The 21,369-nt window shown below is 41.8% G+C and overlaps 1 protein-coding gene across 2 annotated transcripts in view; it reads right to left on the reverse strand.

Moving 5' to 3' along the window:
• The window catches only part of scara5 (scavenger receptor class A, member 5 (putative)), a 129,935-nt gene that overhangs the window by 13,866 nt on the left and 94,700 nt on the right, over positions 1–21,369 (reverse strand). For both annotated transcript variants that reach the window (XM_085132553.1, XM_085132554.1), the window contains exon 11: positions 20,237–20,425. In XM_085132553.1, the coding sequence (XP_084988679.1) occupies positions 20,237–20,425 (189 nt within the window). The remainder of the gene's footprint in view (positions 1–20,236; positions 20,426–21,369) is intronic.

A 21,369-nucleotide genomic window follows, 5' to 3' on the forward strand; every position in this document is an offset into this window, starting at 1 on the left:
TGTCACAGGTCTACGTGTTTAATATAGGGACTTCCACAGCCTTTTCAACAGCGCTGCGGACCGCGGGGTGGGGGTGGGCAGTGTTTTGGAAATGACAGTCTTCATTACAAAGCTTTCTTCGTTATGAATTAGCATAGATGTTTTTATTGAACATATGAAGAACTAGCAAAAAAAACAGAAACTCTTGTAGAGGACATAAAGTCAGAGATAGAAAAGACAAGGAGCAGGTGCATCTAGTACAGGTAGAGCTGCTGCAAAAACCCACAGAGCTCAGCAGCCAGCAACAAATTCTGGATCCTTTGCTTTTAGTTAGCAGTTAGCATTAGCAGCACATCCTGCATCCGATGTGAAAGGACTTTGTATGGGCTCAAAATGTGGTCGTAAATATTTTGTACTTGTAAATCGGTTTTGTACTTGTATATCAGGATTTGTATGTGTAAAAAAATTTTGTGTGTGTAAAAAAGATTTGTATGTGTAAAAAAAAATTGTCTGTGTGTAAAAAAGATTTGTATGTGTAAAAAAAATTTGTGTGTGCGTAAAAAAGATTTGTATGTGTAAAAAAATTTTGTGTGTGCGTAAAAAAGATTTGTATATGTAAAAAAGATTTGTGCGTGCGTAAAAAAGATTTGTATGTGTAAAAAAGATTTGTGCGTGAGTAAAAAAGATTTGTGTGTGGACTGTTTGTTTTTAGCAAATACATCTGCAGTGTTTGAATTGTATACCAAAAGCTACTGACAGTCCAGTTCAAAACTTAATAGGAACATTTTTTCATACTGCCTTATCATCTCATCTAATCGACTGCGAGAAAGGAAAAAAACATATTTATCAACGTGTCAGAGCACTCCTTACATTGTGGTACATCTCATCACCTGTTGTTTTTATGCTGCGCACTGTGACTCACAGCAATGGTCCCGAGTCAGCCCTGACTTTGTGTTAAACTAATCCTAAAGTAATAATGGTATTTCTAACCACTGATATACCACAACTTTATCCTTTCAACAGCAACTGAAAGTTAGGGGACCTAGCTGCTATCGGATATTTATATAGAGATCCTCCAGCTTCAACCTGTATTACCCTTCAAGGACCTGCAGTTCAAAAAAGCACCCCTCCGACAGCCAAACCCATCTGTTCTCTGGTTGGATTGTTACATTTGTGATTGACATGACATTGACCAATCAGATGAAAGGAAGAAAAATAGGGTCAAAATTCGTACTTGTAACTTGCAGGTTTTTTTTGGCTAAGTCCACACACAAATCTTTTTTACACACGCACAAATCGTTTTTACACATACAAATCTTTTTTACGCACACAAATTTTTTTTACACATACAAATCCTGATTTACAAGTACAAAACCGATTTACAAGTACAAAATATTTATGACCACATTTTGAGCCCATAGTGTTCCCTTAGTTTATTTCCCCGTGTTTCCAAGTCCTGTTTTTGGGTCCAATTCTGCTAGCCACACAGCCTATATAAAAATAATACTTATGTTATTTTTCTGCCATATATGTATATGCACAGTGGTGGATATTAAATATGGCCAAAGTTTAATAATATACTACCTTATGACCTTAATAATAAGGTCAGCACATGTACAAGTAATCTCTGTGACCCAAAAGCTCAGGCTTCAGAGTGCTCTAAATGTTTTCATATTTATTTTTCATCTCTAAATATTTCATGATGTCAGTAAGAGCAAAGCTACAAGCAAAGCTAAAGATGACCACAGCAGGTAGCTCTGGATGTCAGAAAAAATCTGTGAATCCTTGCTTGCTAGGCAAATGTGTAAACAACTACAGTGTGACGCCACTGATGTCAATAAGAGCAGACACTCAAAATATGGCCATTTTTTGACATATCATTTTTGGTTGCTGTTCAGGACTCAGGACTGTTTTCAAAGGGTATTCTTCCAGAAGAAAGTTAACTTAAAAAGAGAAGAGCTAAAACATCTAATTTCAGACTCAAACTTAGCGACTGTACACAGGACCAGTCTAAGATGAATAAAGATTAACTATGAATAAAAACAACACAAAACAGTTTTTCTTGTAGCTAATTCAAAATTAAAAATAAATATTAAAAAAGGCTTTAAATGAAAAAAATTATTCCCCTTCAATTCTGTTTTCAGAGTTTAATAGAAAGTTCAGTGTTTTTTTGTACAGATGTTTTTCATCACACCATAATAATTATTTAGCTTATGATTCATATTTGATGTAGCCCTGTTGCATCACAGTCAGTGGCTTCTAGGTTTGAATCTGGATCAGAGCACTTCTGCATAGATTTAGGAGTTTCTCTCTTTTACTTGCATGGGTTTCATCTGAATTAATCAAAAACAGGCCAGGTTAATTTTCCCATTAGTGAACCTGACAGAGTACAGAGTACTTTACTCTGGCTCCACTTGTTAAAGCTGGAGCCAGATACAAGCCAGTACTTATTTACAATCCTGCACCCCACCTCTCCCATATCTAGAACGTGACCTGATAGGTCATTTGTGCAAACTGTTTTCATAAGTTTGCATAATGCATAATGCAGCTGTATGAAGAAGTGCAAGTAAAAACTGGTGACTTACTTTTGGTTAAAGTTGAAGTCAACACCCTTAATCTTTTTAAAATCTACTACAGTACTCTGCAAATATTTTATACACTTCTCATTTCTTTATATTTTGCTATGTAAATAACAAAGGTACATTGTTTATGTTTAAACATGTTTCAGAGTTGTACAATTCTAACAAGCTTGAAACTTAATATGGCCACCTTTATTCTTCAACACAGCCTGAACTCTCTTATTTCACTCTCTAATTTCTTAAAATAGTCCTCAGGAATAGTTCTCCAGGCTTCTTGAAGGACATTCAAAGCTTCTATAGATGTTGGCTGCATTTTGTTTAATTCTCTGTCAAGTAGTGCTCCATTTGGTCTTTTATTTATTTATTTAAATCCAAGTGTGCTTTTTCTGCATTGTGTTGAGGGTGACTGTCATGCTGAAAAATTAATACATCTGGATCCAGCATGCAATACCAACTGGGAAGCTTGAAAAGTGGACTGGAAGAGTCCACTTTTCAAGCTTCCCAGTTGGTATTGCATGCTGGATCCAGATCTGAGAATACTTTTCTGCACTCATAATTCCATCAATATTGACACCACTGGCTGTGATGAAGCCTTACACCATGACAGAGCCCCCAAAGTGTATTACAGATGGGGTGTAGACTAGGGCTATGCGATATGACCAAAGTCTCATATCCCGATATAAGACATCTATCGTCCCAGCAACGATGTAAATCACAAAAATTTAGCATTTTCTGTAAATTCTATGAATCTCGGGCAGCTCGACTTGCAGGAAGTGTTTCCAGCTGGGCGTCGTGTACCTGGAGTCCAGTATTTTAACTGATGCATGAAACGATACATTTTTAGACATAAGTTGTAACAGCTGCCGTTTTCTTTGTGAGTATTTATTACACGGCGTGCCCCGGGGAAAAGCCTGTTCTAACGTTTGAGTCTAAGGTTTATTTTTTAGCACCTAACGATGCTTTTTTTTACTTCTCATCCGTAAACGCTCTGCATACTCTTTCACGTGATTCAGTTTATTTTGAAACGTCTCAACAGGATCTTGAGCTTTATTGTGAAAGGTTTATGTGGAAAATAAACAAGCGGACAGTGGAGCCACGCGATGGTTTTACCGTTGTTGTTGCTAACGACAACGCATAAAAGCAGTCACTTGTCTGTTCGTAGTGTGGTTATATTAAATATAAGAGAAAGAGAGAACTTTAAGAAATTAAACGATGAAAAAATATTTTATTTTATTAAAATAGTTTATTTTGCGACACCACGAAACAAACGATAGCGTAAAATGAAACAATAGACATTTTTATATCGTCGTCCGATGTATATCGTTATATCGAACAGCCCTAGTGTAGGCACTCTCTGTTGTACCATAAGACTTCTTCACAATCTTTTCTCCCTGTTTCCCTTCCTAAAGAGTGGCTTCATGACAGCAACCCTTTCATGAAGACCATTTCTGATGAGGTTTCAGTGAACAGTAGATGGATCAACTGAAGGTGCAGATACATCTTTCAGTTCATGTGTCGGGCCTTTGCTGGATTTTCTCCTGTTTCTTAAGAACATGACTTTCAGATCTTGCTCATCAGCTGTTTTGCATCTTTTTGGCTAAAAGGGGATTCATGATGTTGGTGTTGATATCTCTACCAAACTGTGTTATCTTTGGTATTTTTCATTGATTGAAAGAAAGAAATTGGAACAAATTTATATATTTCTTTTTTTTATAAGGCTGGTAATCAGTGCCTAAAGTCAGAATATTAAACTGGTTCTTTTCAGAGGTATCCGTTACATGTAGAAAAAACGTCAGGGCATCAGGGGGTTCCCCGGGAGCATCTTCCTTGGGGGGCTCAACCCGGGGTAGCGGTCATGGCCAATTAGGGGCTCTGTTGGCTCTTAGGTGACGGTTTCCTCGTGGCTGCGTGCAGCAGGGCTAGGGGAGGGTCTGTGCTGACGGACGGGGGTTACTGACCTGGTAGCCTGGCTGCCCCTGGGTGGGTCCGGGACGGGCGTGAGGTTCTGGGGGCGCTCCGGCTCTGGCCTGGGGCCCTGGCCGGGCCTCGGGGGCCTGGGTCCTGGTTGGTGTGTTGCCGGGGTTGTGGGCGGGTGGGTGTATGGGGGCCCAGCCCTGGCGCAGGGTGCCGCCGGTGCGTCGAGCCACCTGGGGGGCTCTTCAACTGGTGGTGGTGGGGGGGGGGGGGGGGGGGGGGTTTGTCACATCTTGCAGGAGCTTTCCTCTCTCAGGAACTCTCTCTGCAAGAGGGGGAGATAAAGGAGAGGTGGAGGAAGATCTCAGCCTGGGCGTCTATTGTCTTATGTAGTCTTGAAGATGAGTGGATGATGGGGTGGGTGCAGTTTTCTCTGTGGTGTGGTTGGGTGGACTGTCCCGGGCTCTGTGGGGCCGGGCGGCGCCGCTGCACTGGTCCCCGGTTCGGATGGGCCTGGGCCCCCCTTCCCTGGCGGGTTGCGGAGTATGAGGGTGCCTACTGGGGTCAGCGGGGGAGCTGGCCCCAGGGAGGGGTCACTTGCCCCTCCCTTCCTTCCCTCCCCATCTCCAGTTGCCTCCCTCTTCCCGCTCCACCACAACCACCCACACATGCAGGGCCTTGGAGTAGGGGTGTGTCACCAGGGTGCAGAGGAGGTAACCCCCCCCCCCCCCGTCCCCTTCTGGCTGCCTCTGCCTCAATTTTATCCCACAACTTAGACATTCACATCACTCACACTCTCATTACACATACATATAGGATCTTGGGGGTGGGCACGCTACACGGAATCCCAATTACCATCAGGGTGTACACCTCACCCCTGGCGTCGTTGCCCACCTCTCAATTTTAAATACATGTATACATTGAGGGCTAGCAGGAGGGACTATGTGCTTACCTGCTGCTCTCTGGCAGGTAGCTCCATGCCCTCCTGGGTTTTAAATGCACCTTAGAACACACATACATCAACACTACAATGAGCGGGTGGAGGGAGGTTAGGAGTCTTCTCTCACCCTCGTTCTCTGCGGCCTGCTGGAGCGGGGGGGCTAGGAGGAGGAGTTGGCCGTCCGACTGGGATCCGGAATGTGGGGCCTCCCTGCTGCTGCGGAGTCGGGGCGGTCTGCTTCTCCCCACCGCAGGGAAAAGGGTAGCACCACCTGGGTCTGGGTGCAGTTCCCCCCTCCAGGGGCAAGGGTACCTAGACCCGGTTCGTAGAGTACGCTTGGGGAGTGTGATTGTGTGTACAGCGTCTCTTTATGTCTGTCTCCACGTTGGTTGAGTGTGGAGTAAGTGCATATGAGAGCATGAGGGTGGGAATGGATGTTTGTATCTGTGTGTGCCTGTATGTCTGTGTCTATATGTCAGGTTGGGTATCAGACGCCACCTCTCTGAGGACATCTCAGGCCCTCCAAGGTTTGGAGGCCTATCTCCTCCCACCACTTCCCCTGCCGGGGGCGGACTCCCTCAGACATTGGTGCGTTGGTGGTTCTTTGTGTCCGGGGATGGGCGTCCAGGTACACACCGGCTCACTCCTTGGCGGCTGCTTATCGGGGCCTGGAGCCTGGGGCTCGCTCGGGCCACTTCGGAGGTGGGGTGCCCCCGGCCTCTCGGCCTGGGGCTCGGTCACTCAGGCACAGCTGGCTGCCGGCGGAGCTCACGGGCACGTCACTGCAACCCCCCCTGGCTTCTGCTCCATGGCTGCTGACTGACCCCTCATCTGGGACTCCAGGGCTCGCAAAATTTCAAAATCCCAGGTAGCCCTTCGGGCAGGGACTCTTCAGTTTTTGGTAGCCCAAAATACATTTAAGTTGCCCAAATAAGAAAGAGAGCAATTTTTTGATTGATGTTTTGTTTCTAATGGGGGCCTTTCTTAAAATTACTGGTCCCAGTAACAAAGGCCCTTGTCGACTCAGAAATCGAGGGAAAACCAACAACACACCTGGCAGAACATTATGTTATTTACACGGGTGCACATAAGTGGTCCGCATGTGCGCATTCGCTGTCAAAATAAAAGACGCGCACCAGATAAGAAGTTGCAACGTGCGTTCGCGTCCATATAAAAGGCACTGTTTTTGTCCGGTAGAGTGGGATTTTCACAGCACATTCTGCACCAAATCTCTGTGCGTTCATCATTTGTTTGAAGCCAGCTTACCTCCTGCAACCACTTTTCCGAGAATACGTGCTTCTTTTGTGGTTCGGACTCCTTCTGACATTTCTTTGGAGGTGGAGGAACATCAAAGTAATTGCTTAAATGAGCTTCTTCAACATCTTTAAGAGTTCTAAACAAATGTCTGTCCTCCTCCTGAAAATCTTATGTACGCAAACACGCGTTGCAACTTCTTATCTTGTGCACGTTTTATTTTGACAGTGAATGCGCACCTGCGGACCACTTATGTGCAGCCCTGGTTATTTAGCTCGTCATATTGCAGCCACAGAAATTCTTTTGTCCATGAAACCATAAAGCTGCGCTTTCTTTTTGCCTTATAGTCTGATTTGTCATAACTTTTCTGTTTTCTTTTCTTTGGCTGTCACTTCTTCACCCTGACCTGTCTTATTTGGCTCAGCAGAACTAAAATATATATCCTGCTGCTTTTACACACGCACTCACATAACGCTCAGCGACTCTCTGCGCGATCAACCTCTCACATGTTTAAGCTGCGGGAGATTTCACTTGTCATGTTTGCATAGTAAGCTAACGATTGATAAGACGATGTCAGAGGAATTGGTGCGCAAATTATCGTCACTCACCAATCAGTGCTGTCGCTCTCTATACACAGTTTGCGCGATTGCAAAGTGAAAGCAAAAAACAAGCGCCAATTCAAAAGCGATTTCAATATGTCACATATTGACAGTGGCTCACCGTTGCCAATGACATACATTGGCGAAAGAATGCAAAAGCATCGACATATATATTTTTCCTTTCCTATGATAGCCCGACAGGCAGGGCAGAGATAGATTTTGGTAGCCCGACTGGAAAAATCGCTAGCCCCGGGACGTCGGGCTAGCGATTTTGTGAGCCCTGGACTCTCCTCAGCTCTTTCTGGGACAGTGGCACGGCTGCCCCTCTGTTGGTCTTCCTTGGTCTCTTGTGTTCTGGGGGCCTCTGGATGTCTGGAGTTTTGATCTCCTCCATACCTGCTTCATGCCCTGGAGGACGGGGCAGTGGCTCCCCACACCATCTAGCAGATCATTACATGAAGGAACCTTTTAAAAACAAACGCGTCCATGCTCACAGGTGTACACACGGGTGATCACACACACAAACTACACCCTTTTTGGCTCCTACCTCAAAGCACACTGTGCTGTCGATCTGTGCTGCACAATAATGTTTAATATTTAGTATTTACTGTCATATTCCCATATATTATTGTGATGTTGTTTATTCTATTTCTCTCGTTTTCTTCTGCTTGTTTTCTTTTTTCTTTCTCAACAGGTGATCCAGGTGATTGATATATGTATTTTTTTTATGCTTATTCTGTTGGTTTTTGTTTTTTGCCCTTCTCCCCCGTCCCTGTTCTCAACTGTTTTTCTTTCCCTCTTTCTTTCTCCCTTTTCTTTCCCCCAGTCAAGTCTGTCCCGTATTCAGCAAGTGAAAATAAAATAAATAATAAAAGGTGAATCAAATGGACCATTACGGCAAAGCTGGGATGGTCAATTTGGTAAAGAAAATCCGTTGGGCATCTTTCTTCGCCTTTAGACAATAATTCTGATGGCAAAAGAGCCAAACGGGACAGGCAAAAAAAACCAAAACAAAAAACCAAAACAAAAAAAACATGTAGAAAAAACACTGGTTCATCCCTTGAGTTAGATGCCTATTTTTTTTAATTACTCAAAGGTCAGTGGATAACAAAACGAAAAAACCCTTTCTTTTTCTGAAAATGGTCCGGTACAAGGATTGAAGTAAAAATAAGTGAAAAAGCAGCCAGTGCCCAAAGAGAAACTTTAAAAGACCTTAAGATAGCCTGAAAAAGTAGTCTGCCTCCTTATAAACAAAACATAATGAAATGAGGAGTTGCTCAAGACTTTTTCACACTGCTGTGGACGGGTTTATTTTTACTGCAATTATAATGACATAAACCCCAGTTTCCTGGCTGGAGTTCAGGTTTCTCTGGGCCATCATACATAATATAAACTTTAATATAAACTTTATTACTGTTTTCTAAGCACAAACACTCCTGTGTGTTATTATTAGCAATCAATATGATGTTTCTTTGAATATGTTTAGGGGATGTACTGAATGAACTGAGGATTTTAGGAGTTGAGAAATGTCCATAGTTTGTTTTACAAGTTTGAAAAATAGTGTTTCAAGTTTCGCTTTTGTGCTTTTTTGATAACTGCTGTGGTATTAATGGAGAAGGACAGGTCATCAGCTAGGTGTACACCCAGGAACACTGCTGAGCCTTTCCACAGCAGATCCATCTATGGTAAGGTCTGTGTGGTGATCTCTGCCAGACTTCCTGAAATCGACCACCATCTCTTTTGTTTTGTCCACATTGATGGTGAAATCATGGGATCTACACCACACTTCAAGCTGCTCCACGTCCAATCTATAAGTGGACTCATCGTTACAGTTTTGTATTTCCTAAAGAAATTCAGGGTTTGTAATGTCCGAAATTAATATAAAAGTTTGGAAAAAGTTTGGTTATTTTTAGTTTGGACAAACGTTAAAACAGAAAGCTGGGAGGTTAAAAGGGTGTACAGAGTTTAAGCAGGGTATTTAGAGATTACACAGAAAGTCTCCAGTTCAAATTTGTTTAAAATCAAAGATGGAAAATTGTAACTGAAAACTACTGGTCTGTTTATTGGAGCAGGGATGAAGCATGAAAGGTAACCTGACTTGTCTTTGGACTGCTAATTGAATGTATTTTTTACAGTTGTGCCTGATTTTGTGTAGATCTGGAAAAACTCACCTGTCGTTTCTGCAAACACTCACATACTTTATGTCATTTTGGGAGTCAGGAGGCAAATGAGTGGCTTTCTCATCAAGTCATTTTATTTTGTTCTGTCCTTTCACAGATGCTATGAGTAAGACAAAGGCTAAAACAAAATCAGAAAGGTTAGTGAGTCATCTGAAAATGTATGTGAATTCCAGATAGTTTAAAATTGAATCCAGCCATGATGTTAGCCTGTGCTGTTTTCTTGAGGTTGTCCCCTGGAACAAAAGCATGATTTCCCTCAATTTTCCAGACTCATTGGTAACAACTCAGCCTGGACAGAGGCTCTGAATGATGTCAGGCTGACTGCTGAATGAAATAAAATGGGGAAAGAAACAGATGGATATGACCCCTGAGAGTCTTTCTTGACGACATCTGGCTAGCACGACTTTCACCATAAAAGTTTAATATTAATCCCTGCAGCATTTTAGGGTACTGTTGTGCCACTCAAATCCAAAAAGCAGAGTTAGTAAAAATCAGAGCGACTTCCATCATTAAGTTTCACCATGGATATGTATTGTAGATAAAAACAATGATTGCCATGTTCCTCATTGCAGATCATGAGCGCTGACCTATAAAGAGTGAGCTTAAAAACTCAGAAAAGACGATTACATTGCTATTACATCAGACTCAACAAGTGAAAGGTTTATTCACTTAGTCAACTGGTTCAAATGGGAACAGCCTGACTTGGTGCCAGATCCCACAGTTTGCCTTCAGAGGTCTTGCTGAGTCCATGCCTTGGTGAATCTGAGCTGTTTTGGCAGTAGCATGCAAGTAACCAACAAACATAATGCCATAAGGTTTTGGCCCATTGATATATGGGTGTTTTGACACAAAATGGTTTATAATGTGCTTCTAATTCACCCCAGCACTCACTCACACTTACATGCTGATGGTGGCAAACCAAAACCCATTAAAGACAATTTGGCAGAAGAGCTGAAACCAAACAGCTCATGTTTCAGGAAATTCTAACATTTCCTGAAACATGAGCACTGCTTTACCACATGACCACAATAAAGCTGTGATTAAAAGACAAGAAAAAAACAACAACAATGTGATTCCCTTATACTAAAATTCCAGTGGTTAATAGTGTCATGGTCCCGAGTCTCTGAGCCAATGTTTTGACTTTTGCAAAATTTATGGTTCATTGAGTTTTGTATTTTTGGTTATCATTTAGGGCTTTAGTTTTTAAGTTCTGGTTACATGTGTAATGTGGGTTCTCTTTACATCTTAATTATTGATTTGTATGCACTTCTCTGTGACTCAGTTGAGTATGGCCACCCTCAGTGTCTCTTTGTTTCTCATTAAGTCTTCATTTCTGTTTTGTCCTGCTTCATTTTGGTACTTCTTTGTCTTTTGTGGTTTGTATATAGTTTTGTTTTGTTTGTTTTTTTACCTTGTCTAGTTACCTAGATTCTGTTTACCTGTGCCTCATTTGCCCCCTTGTGTTCAGTTCTTTTAATTGCCCTCTATATTCTATATAGAGTTTTTTCCACCAGTTTAAAATAAGACTGGCATAAGAGTGTGCATTTGTGCAACCTGCTAGTCACCCACCTGCTACAATGACAGCCACCTGCTTGCCAGATCCTGCTACCCCTAAGTCTAAGTCCTCTGAAAGGAAGTGTTGATTTTGGCAATGCTGTTCACCCTCATTGCTGCAGCAGTAGCACAGCAGCAGTGTTCACTTCCCCTAAATGCTTTCTTGTGTGTATATAGCAGTGTCTTCCCCTGAGTCATCGTCACAGTGTCTGTTTTTGGTTCTTGTGTCTTCTCTGCCTGAATTATTGGATTCCTCTATTGACTTATATTTTAATTTTCCATCTATTTAAATAAAGCTACATTTCCAGTTTATTCTGTTGCCTTAAGACTTTGAATGTGTTCGCTGGTCCACTGCAGGATACTGTGTCAACGTTATGATTTGATTTAATCTGATATAAAAAACCCACCTGTATTCAAATCACTCTCAATTCTTTTTTTTAAATTTGTATTCAACGGTGAATGCACTAACACATATCCCACCCCCATCTTCTTAAAGGACTTAAACTCGGTCCAGCAGTTTTGCTGCCTCTGGTTCAGATCCAAACACTATTTTGAAATGAACCAAGTTTCTCTCCAAAGGGATGTTTGGTTTTCAAGACCTCCTCAGCTGGCTTGGCACCATTATAGCATTAGCCACCTTTTCCTGACTCTTTGACTCATACATGTAAGAAAGTAATGTGTTTCCTCCTTTGTTAACCATATTTCTGTCAAAAAGGGCCTTTGGCTTCCGGTCAGCATGCGACCCGAGTAGACGCAGGAACAAACTGCTCCGGTGAACTTAACTCCGCTTTGACCAGTTTCACCCCTTCAACTGCCACCTTTAAGTCGCTTACACTCGTAACTACTTTTCTAGTGTTTTGAACACTTTTGACCCTTTCCAATGGCTTCTAAGAGTGCAAAAGCGAACAAAAAGGAGGACACTAGCTTAACACTGGAGGCTATCACCACGCTGCTCCAGCAGCACCGAGATGAGTTGGCATCTGAATTTAAGACCTCATTTAATGCCCTCGATTCAAAACTGGACCAGGTACGACAGGCCCAAGAGGAACAGGCTGAGAGAGTTTCGTCCTTGGAGCTTGCAACTGAAGACCTGAACCAACGTGTCGCTGACCTTGAAAACACGTGTGCCGCTCTTCGCGAAGACAACAACCAGCTAAAGAATAAAGTCACCGACCTGGAGAGCCGTAGCAGGCGTCAGAACATCCGCGTCCTTGGACTGCCTGAAGACACTGAAAGTGGGCGCCCCACTCACTTCTTTTCCAACCTTCTCTGTGAGTTATTGGGCAAAGAAATACTTCAGTCTCCACCGGAGCTCGATAGAGCGCATCGCTCCCTCGCAGCGAAGCCGCCCGTGGGACGCCCACCTCGCCCGGTGATCATCCGCCTGCACCGATACGAGATCAAGGACCTCATCATCCGAGAAGCTAGGAGGAGAGGGAAATTCGACTACCGAGGCGTGCCTATCCGAATTGTGGAGGACTACAGTCCCGAGGTCCTCAATCAGCGGGCGCAGTACAAGGACATTATGTCGGAGCTCTACGGGCGAGGCCTGAGGCCGGCTCTCCTCTTCCCAGCACGGCTTCGCATAATGCTGGCCAGCGGCGCCAGAAAGTTTTTCAGCTCCGTGGACGAGGCTCAACAGTACATTGAGAGGCTCCCAAAGGCTCCGGAAGCCCCATGAAGAATTATTACTAATAAAACAATGGCACCAAATGCAGGTACCAAACATTCCATACAGGTATAGAGGCGCAGTCGGCATCCACGAAGACGTTGCTTTTCCCCTTCGAGTGTAGCGATATAGTCTGAATGCTATAGTACTGAAATGCTGATTATTACTTTAATTTAACTCGATAATCTTATTATTTTTCTTTCTTTGATAAATAAGGAGACAACCTCATTGACCTCTACCCGTTGGCTAATGATGTAATACCTGTTGCACGGAGACGGGGAGTTTTGTTACCTACTCGTAGCCTTCTGTCTGTTCTTATTCAATAATTCAGTTATACCAGTAGTACTTATTGAAGTACATCATCTTTTTTGTGTTTGGTTGTTTGTTTACATACTTAGACTCTGCTTTGAAACACTCCAGCAATTACATTTGGACTTGGTGGCTGATACAGTTTCAAAACTTAACAGTATTATAAGGGGTTTCAGCTTACTATGCTATGGCCACCGGAGCAGTGGTTCGACTGCTTCAACACCTAGGTTATTGCTATCATAGACAGGAGGAGTAACACTCTAAATATGTTAAGTTTGAAGAGCTCGCTGCTTGTTCTTGTTCTTTTTTTTGGCAGCCATTTTCTGTTGTGGGGAGGGTTTGGGGAGGGTAAGGGTCACTGCTATGAACCTCAGACACTGTTCTTTTTTTTAACCTGTTCTGAACTAATTTCCACCCACTGTAAAGTTATTCTGTTCTTATCATCTAAGGCCAGTGTGCATATTTTCTTTGCTTTATAAATCAGATGAGTCTGCAATTGAACTTTCTAAGCTGGAATGTTAAAGGTCTAAATCATCCAGTCAAGAGAAGGAGGGTTTTGTCACATGTTAAACACCATAACACTGACGTGGCTTTCCTGCAGGAGACCCACGTCAGGGCCTCTGATAATGTCCGTCTTTTCTCCCGTTGGAGGGGCCAGTGTTTTCACTCTCTTTTCCAGGCTAGGGCACGTGGGGTCTCTATATTGGTCAGGCAGAACATTCCCTTTGAGGCCCACAATGTCATAGCAGACAAATATGGTAGATATTCATAGAATATCATAGTCAGTGGGAAACTGTATAACAGTCTTGTTGCCCTAGTAAATGTGTATGCTCCTAATACAGATGATGAGAATTTCTTTAAACAACTATTCTCCTCTTTACCCGACTTAAATGTCTACTCTTTTTTTCTGGGGGGTGATTTTAACTGCTGGTTAGACCCAGCCCTGGATCGCTCATCCACTAAGAGTAATGTTTTAAGCAAATCTGCATCTGTCATTCATGCCTTTCTATCAGAATATGGAATGTGTGATGTTTGGCGTACCCTAAATCCTCATAAAAGAGATTACTCCTATTTTTCACATGTGCACCATACATATTCAAGAATTGATTACTTTATCATTGACATTAATTGTCTACAGCAGGTCCACTCCTGTGCCTACCATAGCATAGTTATTTCAGATCACGCCCCTCTTACTCTGTCTCTGTCTCTTCCATATTCTCCTGTTAAAGCTGCGCAATGGCGTTTCAACTCGACCCTCCTGTCGAATGAAAATTTTGTAAAGTTTATCCAGGATGAGATACGCTTTTACTTTACAACCAACTCTTCCCCAGAGACTTCCAGCCTTATCGTATGGGATGCCTTTAAGGTGTATATCAGAGGCCAGATTATTGCTTATTCGGCAAGAATTAAAAAACAGTCCATTCATGAAAGGAATAAGTTAATGCAACAAATTAAGGAGACTGACAAACAGTATGCTCTCAAACAGAGTCATGAAATATTTAAAAAGCGTGTAGAACTTAAAACAAGACTTGACCTACTCACAACGTACTCGACTGAACGTTTACTCTTACATGACAAATCCAAATTTTATATGCATGGTGACCAGTGTTGGGTAAGTTACTTTAAATTAGTAACTTAGTTACATTACTAGTTACTTCTATCAAAAGTAACTCAGTTACTTCAAGTTACTCGTTACTTTCAGAGTAACTAGTTACTAGGGAAAGTAACTTTGGTTTTACTCAGAATTCTCTTGTTAATGTGTTGCTTCCGTAACTGGATACCCAGCAGGATTGCCAGTCTTCTAGCTTGCTTACTTGCCACAAGTGCACTGTGCCACCTACCAATAGAAAGGAAAAAATAATGTGCACATTTCCACGAGAGAAATCCCACGCCTGATTCTATCCTAGCCTGCTTTTTACATCCAACACAAAAACTGCAGTCGTGGTGCTTTCGATTGTACTCAGAACTCGGAAATTCTGCCTTCTGAATAGGAAGATGTAGGTAACACCAGACTGCAGATGAGCTGCATACAGAGCTGGACTGGGACAAAAAAAATTGTCGCGGCCCACCATTATAGGAAAAATCATAAAGCCTTTGAATGAAAACAAACGCTGTTGTGACAGTGATGTACACTGTTCTGATGGTATATATGTATCAATCTATCAATTGTTTGTTGTAAGACTCAGATAATTATTTTTTTAAAAGTGAGACATTTTAAATGAGAATAAGAAAGTATTTCCTTGTGCCCCCCTTTCCCTTTTAATGCCCTACATGGACCCCTGGCAACACTTTGCTAGATCTGCCCCTGCACAGTTACCAGCTGTCAGCTACTTAGAAAAGGATCCTGGTGTTATTTGTCTCTCAGAAACAGTTCATAACTTCCCTTCAACTCATTCATGTTAACTAAAAGGTAAACCTGTTTCTCCATCACAGCTCTGAGGATTCAGTAAGGACATCTCCTGGTTTCATCTTCATGTTTCCCTCTCACCAGATAACCAAACCGATATCATGACCAGCAGGTTTACAGCTGTGGCTCCAGCAGACATCAGCTGATAGTAGAAATTAATATTAAATAAATTCTAACAACAGCTGATCAAGCTTAAAAGTGCTACTGTTGTTTACCGCGACATCCGCTGGTTTCCTCTTTCTGGCGCAAAGTGGGCGATAAATAAACAAGAGAGAAAAGCCAATCAGCTGATCATTGATCAGTTTCATGATTGAAGTAGAAACAGGAGAGGGAGGGGGAGAGAATGAGAGGAGAAGAGGCAGCTGACAGCGTAAAGACACAGAATAAATCCACCTTTGTGTCTTTTTCATTGTAGCTGAAGTCCGGGACAAACTGTGATCCTTTTCACCTCAATACGAAACGCGTAATATTTTCTCTGAATACGAGAGGACTCCGTTTTTTACAGGACGGTTGGCAACTCTAATAATTAACCTTATGAACAAAATAAAGTTCAACATCAGTAACATAGCACCCACCCAGCTGTATAGAAACTCCGTCATGCTAGCTAGTACGCAGTACGAAAAAGTCAGCATAACGAAAATAAACTCCACCTAAACTTGGTTCATATCTGACCCAGATGGACTGCAGGTTATAACTTCTTACCTGAAGTTCAGTTCACCTGACACTCTCGGAGCAGCGGCCGCTTCGGGTCTCTCCTCTTGCCTCCCTTTTCCTTCATCCACCTGCTGCCTCCACCACTTGCTAATGTTATTGAATCTGTGGAAGCTCTGCGATAGCCACCATACGAAGTAACGAATAACGCGCCTATCTAAATCCCAGTAACGAGTAACGCGTTCCCGGTTTTGGCATAATAACTAGTTACCGTGCTCGTTACCACAATAATAACGTAGTTACTGTAACGCGTTACTTAATAACGCGTTAGTCCCAACACTGATGGTGACAAACCTGATAAATTACTGGCGAGCCTTCTAAAAGGTTCTAGGGCAAGGCAAAGTATTCTTAAAATTCGACAACAAGACGGCAACATAGTCACAGATCACGAAAAAATCAATTAAGTGTTCAGGGATTTTTATTCACAGCTTTACACCTCGGAGTCCCAAACTGACTGTATTGCAATTAATGAGTTCTTAGCTAAACTTGACATTCCTGAAATTCCACCAGAACTTAAAACAAGGCTGGATGAACCCATCTCCCAGTTAGAAGTTTCCTTGGCTATAGCTTCAATGCACTCTGGTAAGTGTCCAGGCCCGGATGGCTTTCCGTCAGAATTTTTCAAACACTTCTCTTCATTACTGTCCACGCAGCTTAGTGCAACCCTCACGGACTGCAAGGAACAAGGATCTCTTCCTCGATCATTCTATGAAGCCTGTATTACACTTATTACAAAGAAAGGAAAAGATCCGTTAGAATGCGCCTCCTATAGACCCATTTCTCTACTGAACACAGACGCTAAAATATTAGCCAAGATACTTGCCCGTAGACTAGAAATAGTTCTTCCAAAAATTATTTCGAAAGACCAGACAGGCTTCATTAAAGGTCGTCATTCATATTTTAACATAAGGAGGCTATTTAACATAGTCTACTCCAGCTCTACAGACTCTGATGAATGTGTAGTCTCGCTTGACGCTGAAAAGACCTTTGATCGAGTTGAGTTCGATTATCTCTTTGCAGTCCTTGATAGATTTGGCTTTGGAGCGAAATTTACTTCATGGATTAAATTACTCTATTCTCAACCATCTGCTACAATACGAACTAACCTCCAACTGTCAAAACCTTTCAAACTTCACAGAGGCACACGCCAGGGATGTCCTCTCAGCCCCCTGCTTTTTGATCTGGCCATAGAACCCCTTGCCATTGCGTTCCGCAGTTGCAAAGAGGTACACGGCATTTGGAGAAACAATACAGAACATAAGGTCCCGCTCTATGCAGATGATCTCCTGCTCTTTATTTCTAAGCCCTTAGCCTCACTACCATCTGCATTGAATCTGCTTAGTCAATTTGGTCAGATTTCAGGGTATAAACTGAACCTTAATAAAAGTGAGCTCTTCCCACTAAGTAGCAAAGCAAGTATGTTAGACTTCATCTGCTTGCCCTTCAGAGTTGAAAGGGAAAAAATTACATATTTGGGAATCACAGTGACAAAAAAACATAAGAACCTTTTCACAGAAAATGTGAGTGCATTGCTGAACCAAGTGAAGCGGTCCCTTACCCACTGGACACCACTCTCTATGTCTCTGGTAGGACGTATCAATTAAATTAAAATGACCATTCTACCCAAATTTTTATACCTTTTCCAGGCCATACCCATTTTCATTCCCAACACTTTTTTCAATAAGCTGGACTCTGTCATCTCATCTTATCTATGGCAGGGTAAACGCCCAAGGCTTAATAAGATGCATCTTCAAAAATCTAAAATTGAGGGTGGGTTTGCACTTCCCAACTTTCATTTTTATTATCGGGCTGCTAACATACGATGTTTGGTGTTTTGGTATTTTTACCATAATCAGAGTGGTTGTCCTGACTGGGTCACTATGGAATTGCATAGTGACAACCGTATATCCTTACCAGCTGCACTTTGTTCTCCACTCTCATCCTCTTCATTCAACTTCATTCCCAACCCTGTAGTGGTGCACTCATTAAAAATATGGGGCCAGTTTAGGAAATATTTTAAACTTTGTGACTTCTCCCTTCTCAGCCCCATTGCATCTAACCATCTCTTTAAACCTTCTACCCAGGATGGTGGGTTTGCGGAGTGGCACAGAAGTGGAATAACTTGCTTTAAGGACCTATTCATAGCCAACAAACTAGCATCATTTGAACAACTTGCTAATAAATATATTCTTCCACCATCACACTTTTTCAGATACTTGCAAGTCAGGCACTTTATTTGTTCCCAGACTTCAGGCTCAAGCCCTCCACCAGAGCCTACACTACTAGAAACTATCCCACAAGTCAATCCAACCAATAGAGGGCTGATTTCCTTGCTTTACAATAAAATGTTAAATTTGACACATACCTCTTCATCCAAGCTCAAGACACTGTGGGAAGAAGACTTAAACATGACAATCTCTGACGAAACATGGGCCTCTATACTCAAACATGTCAACACAACATCATTATGTGCCCGCCACTGTTTAATCCAGTTCAAAGTGGTGCATAGAGCCCATTTCTCAAAATCCAGATGATCCCGTATCTACCCTGAAATCACTCCATATTGTGACAGATGCAAAACGGCTGAAGCCTCACTGATCCACATGTACTGGTCTTGTCCCAGTCTCGTTCAGTTCTGGACAGATGTTTTTCATACCCTGTCCAGGATTCTCAATGTGACGCTGGCCCCCGGCCCCCTTCTTGCTCTGTTTGACATCAGTGGGAATGAGGTGCTTTTACCGGCCTTTAAAAAACAGGCATTATCATTCTGTTCCCTGTTGGCCAGTAGGGCAATCCTACTGAGGTGGCGGGACGCTGCCCCCCCCACTCACAAACAGTGGTTATATGACCTCATGGCCTGTCTAAAACTGGAAAAGATAAGACACTCACTTCAGAACTCCACTGGGAAATTTCAAAACATGTGGGGACCCTTCCTTGATGCTTTTCAAAATCTATAAGAATTTTTCAGCAAACTCTCTTAAGTCTGGTGTGGAATTACAGTGTGCAGGTGCAGGCAGTGACCTGGGTGGGAATGAATGGGTTTCTTTTGCAGGGATTATGTTACTTTGGGATATTATACATTTGTTTATATTTTTCTCTCTTTTTTATCTTCCCCCCCCCCTTTTTTTTTTCCCTTTTATTTCACAGCCGAAGATACATTTCTGAACTCATTTTACAGCTTAAATGTACTACTTAACCTTAATGTACAGATCATCTGTAATCCTTCTCTTTTCTTTCTGTTTATATGTATAATATATATGTTGATGATTATGTGTATAAAAGGAAACCTCTTAATAAAAAAGACATTGTTTAAAAAAAAAAGGGCCTTTGATGAGTTGCAGTCTCATAATTCCCACCTTGCAAGTGTAGCTGCATTAAACGAATGAATTCATTGATTGCAATAATAGCATATAGCCAAAGCAAATCTTGGCTTTTCTCAAGGCCCACCAGTGCGTCTTGTCACATCACACCATTGATGTAAAGGATGGTCAACATGCAACAGTAAACTACTCCTTTTAAATCATTATACAGTAAATGCTGATTGAGCAATGTAGTGAGTACAAATTAATAAATCCTTTGCAGTTCTGTTTGGTTTTCTATAAGGCCTACTATACTGATCTGAATACAAAATCTCCTGGGAAATTCAAGGCTAAAAGGAAGAGGATCTTGTTTATGTTACCTCTGCGAAGGAGGTTATATCCTTGTTGTTGTTTTTTTCATTTAAAGGATCACTTGGAAGTTTATGAATAGATTCAAAGTTTTTACCAGGGGTGGTCTGAGCCTGCTTTTACAGATTATTCTGGAACATATCTTTCACCATTCAGATTTGACATTTTGGTGTCACAATGTCATAAATACATATAAGACTGGAAGATGTAAAATTGGAAATTTTAGTTTCAACTGGCATACTGTTTACTAATTAATGCATGGCCTAACCTACCACACAAGCCACAGCCAAAAAATATGGCCACCTATTTGGTGTTTCTGTCAACACTGACATGGTGGACCAAGTCGACCTATTACATCCTTTGGCACAATATGAGGTTGAATAAACGCACGTAAGTGTTACATGAACTGAATGACAACAAGATTTGCAACAGATTTAAGTTAAACACACCAATGAAATAAGAGTGTTACGCACCCTGCCCGAATCGTCCAGTCTTATGAACCTCAGTTGCTCCTTGGTATCCCAGCATCCTGCAGACTACATCTCCATCCTTTTTATCCCAGACATCATCGCACACGGTTCCCCAGCGATGTTCATGGAAAACTTCCACACGGCCTTCGTGAGGACCTGACCCATTCACCAACCGTACCAAGGTCTCTTCCACTGAAAACCAAACACACAAAACAGAAGCTTTGTATCCAGATACACAAATGCATTGGCAGAGGGATTCCTACATTTTGCTGCAACTATTTAGTGTGTTTGCAGAGTGTTTATAAGCATTCCATTGTTATTTATGCCAAAAAGACAACAATAAAGGCCCTCGCTCATTTTTATCTGGCAATGCTGGCATTGCTTTGGACTCATTCATTGTGTTTAAAAGTTTAATGAAGCTCTGTGAATCACATCAATATGAAAACAAACTGAGATGAATGGGATTTTTTTTGACATGCTGAAAAATAAAAATTCCATAAACCACAGAAAAACACTCTGATTTAACAAGAACAATAAATAAAAATACCCTGGAAACGTTTTGTGTTCTTTTGTGAACCCTCTTTAAAAACATTTGACGTAAGTTTCTTTCTGAATATACTGTTTTCTGTGATTGTAAAGCCTATAATATGGCAACAATCTCACGGATGTGAAGCGAATCCATTGAAGGGTTTTGAAATTCATAACTTCCTACTTTGGAACTTCACAGTATGCATCTGCAAGCATTTATCCAGTTTAGCTTATTTGAGCACTAAAGACTACCAGCTGCTTAAAAATACTGAGGAAAGGAGGGAAAGTGAGTGAATAAATAAAAGGAGAGATAGAAACTGTAAGTGGACATCAAAGATGAGAAGTAAAAAAGGAGACAAAGGGATGAATTAAAGTAGACTGCTAACAGGCTAAGAGTTTTGCATAGTCAAAACATTTTTATAACATTGTTAAAAAAAACTGTAAAGGTAGGGGTGTGGTAAATTTGACTGAGGATTAAGGCAACACTGTGAGCTTTAAGTTACTGATTGAGATGGCTCCACTTTGTTTCTGCTATTTGTTGCTTTTGAAGTATTTTAATTTGTTTATCTTTCAAATGTCGATCATGTTTGTACTTCGGTTTTGATGCA

Source organism: Neolamprologus multifasciatus, chromosome 15, assembly GCF_963576455.1.
Source record: "Neolamprologus multifasciatus chromosome 15, fNeoMul1.2, whole genome shotgun sequence".
Classification (NCBI taxonomy): Eukaryota; Metazoa; Chordata; class Actinopteri; order Cichliformes; family Cichlidae; genus Neolamprologus; species Neolamprologus multifasciatus.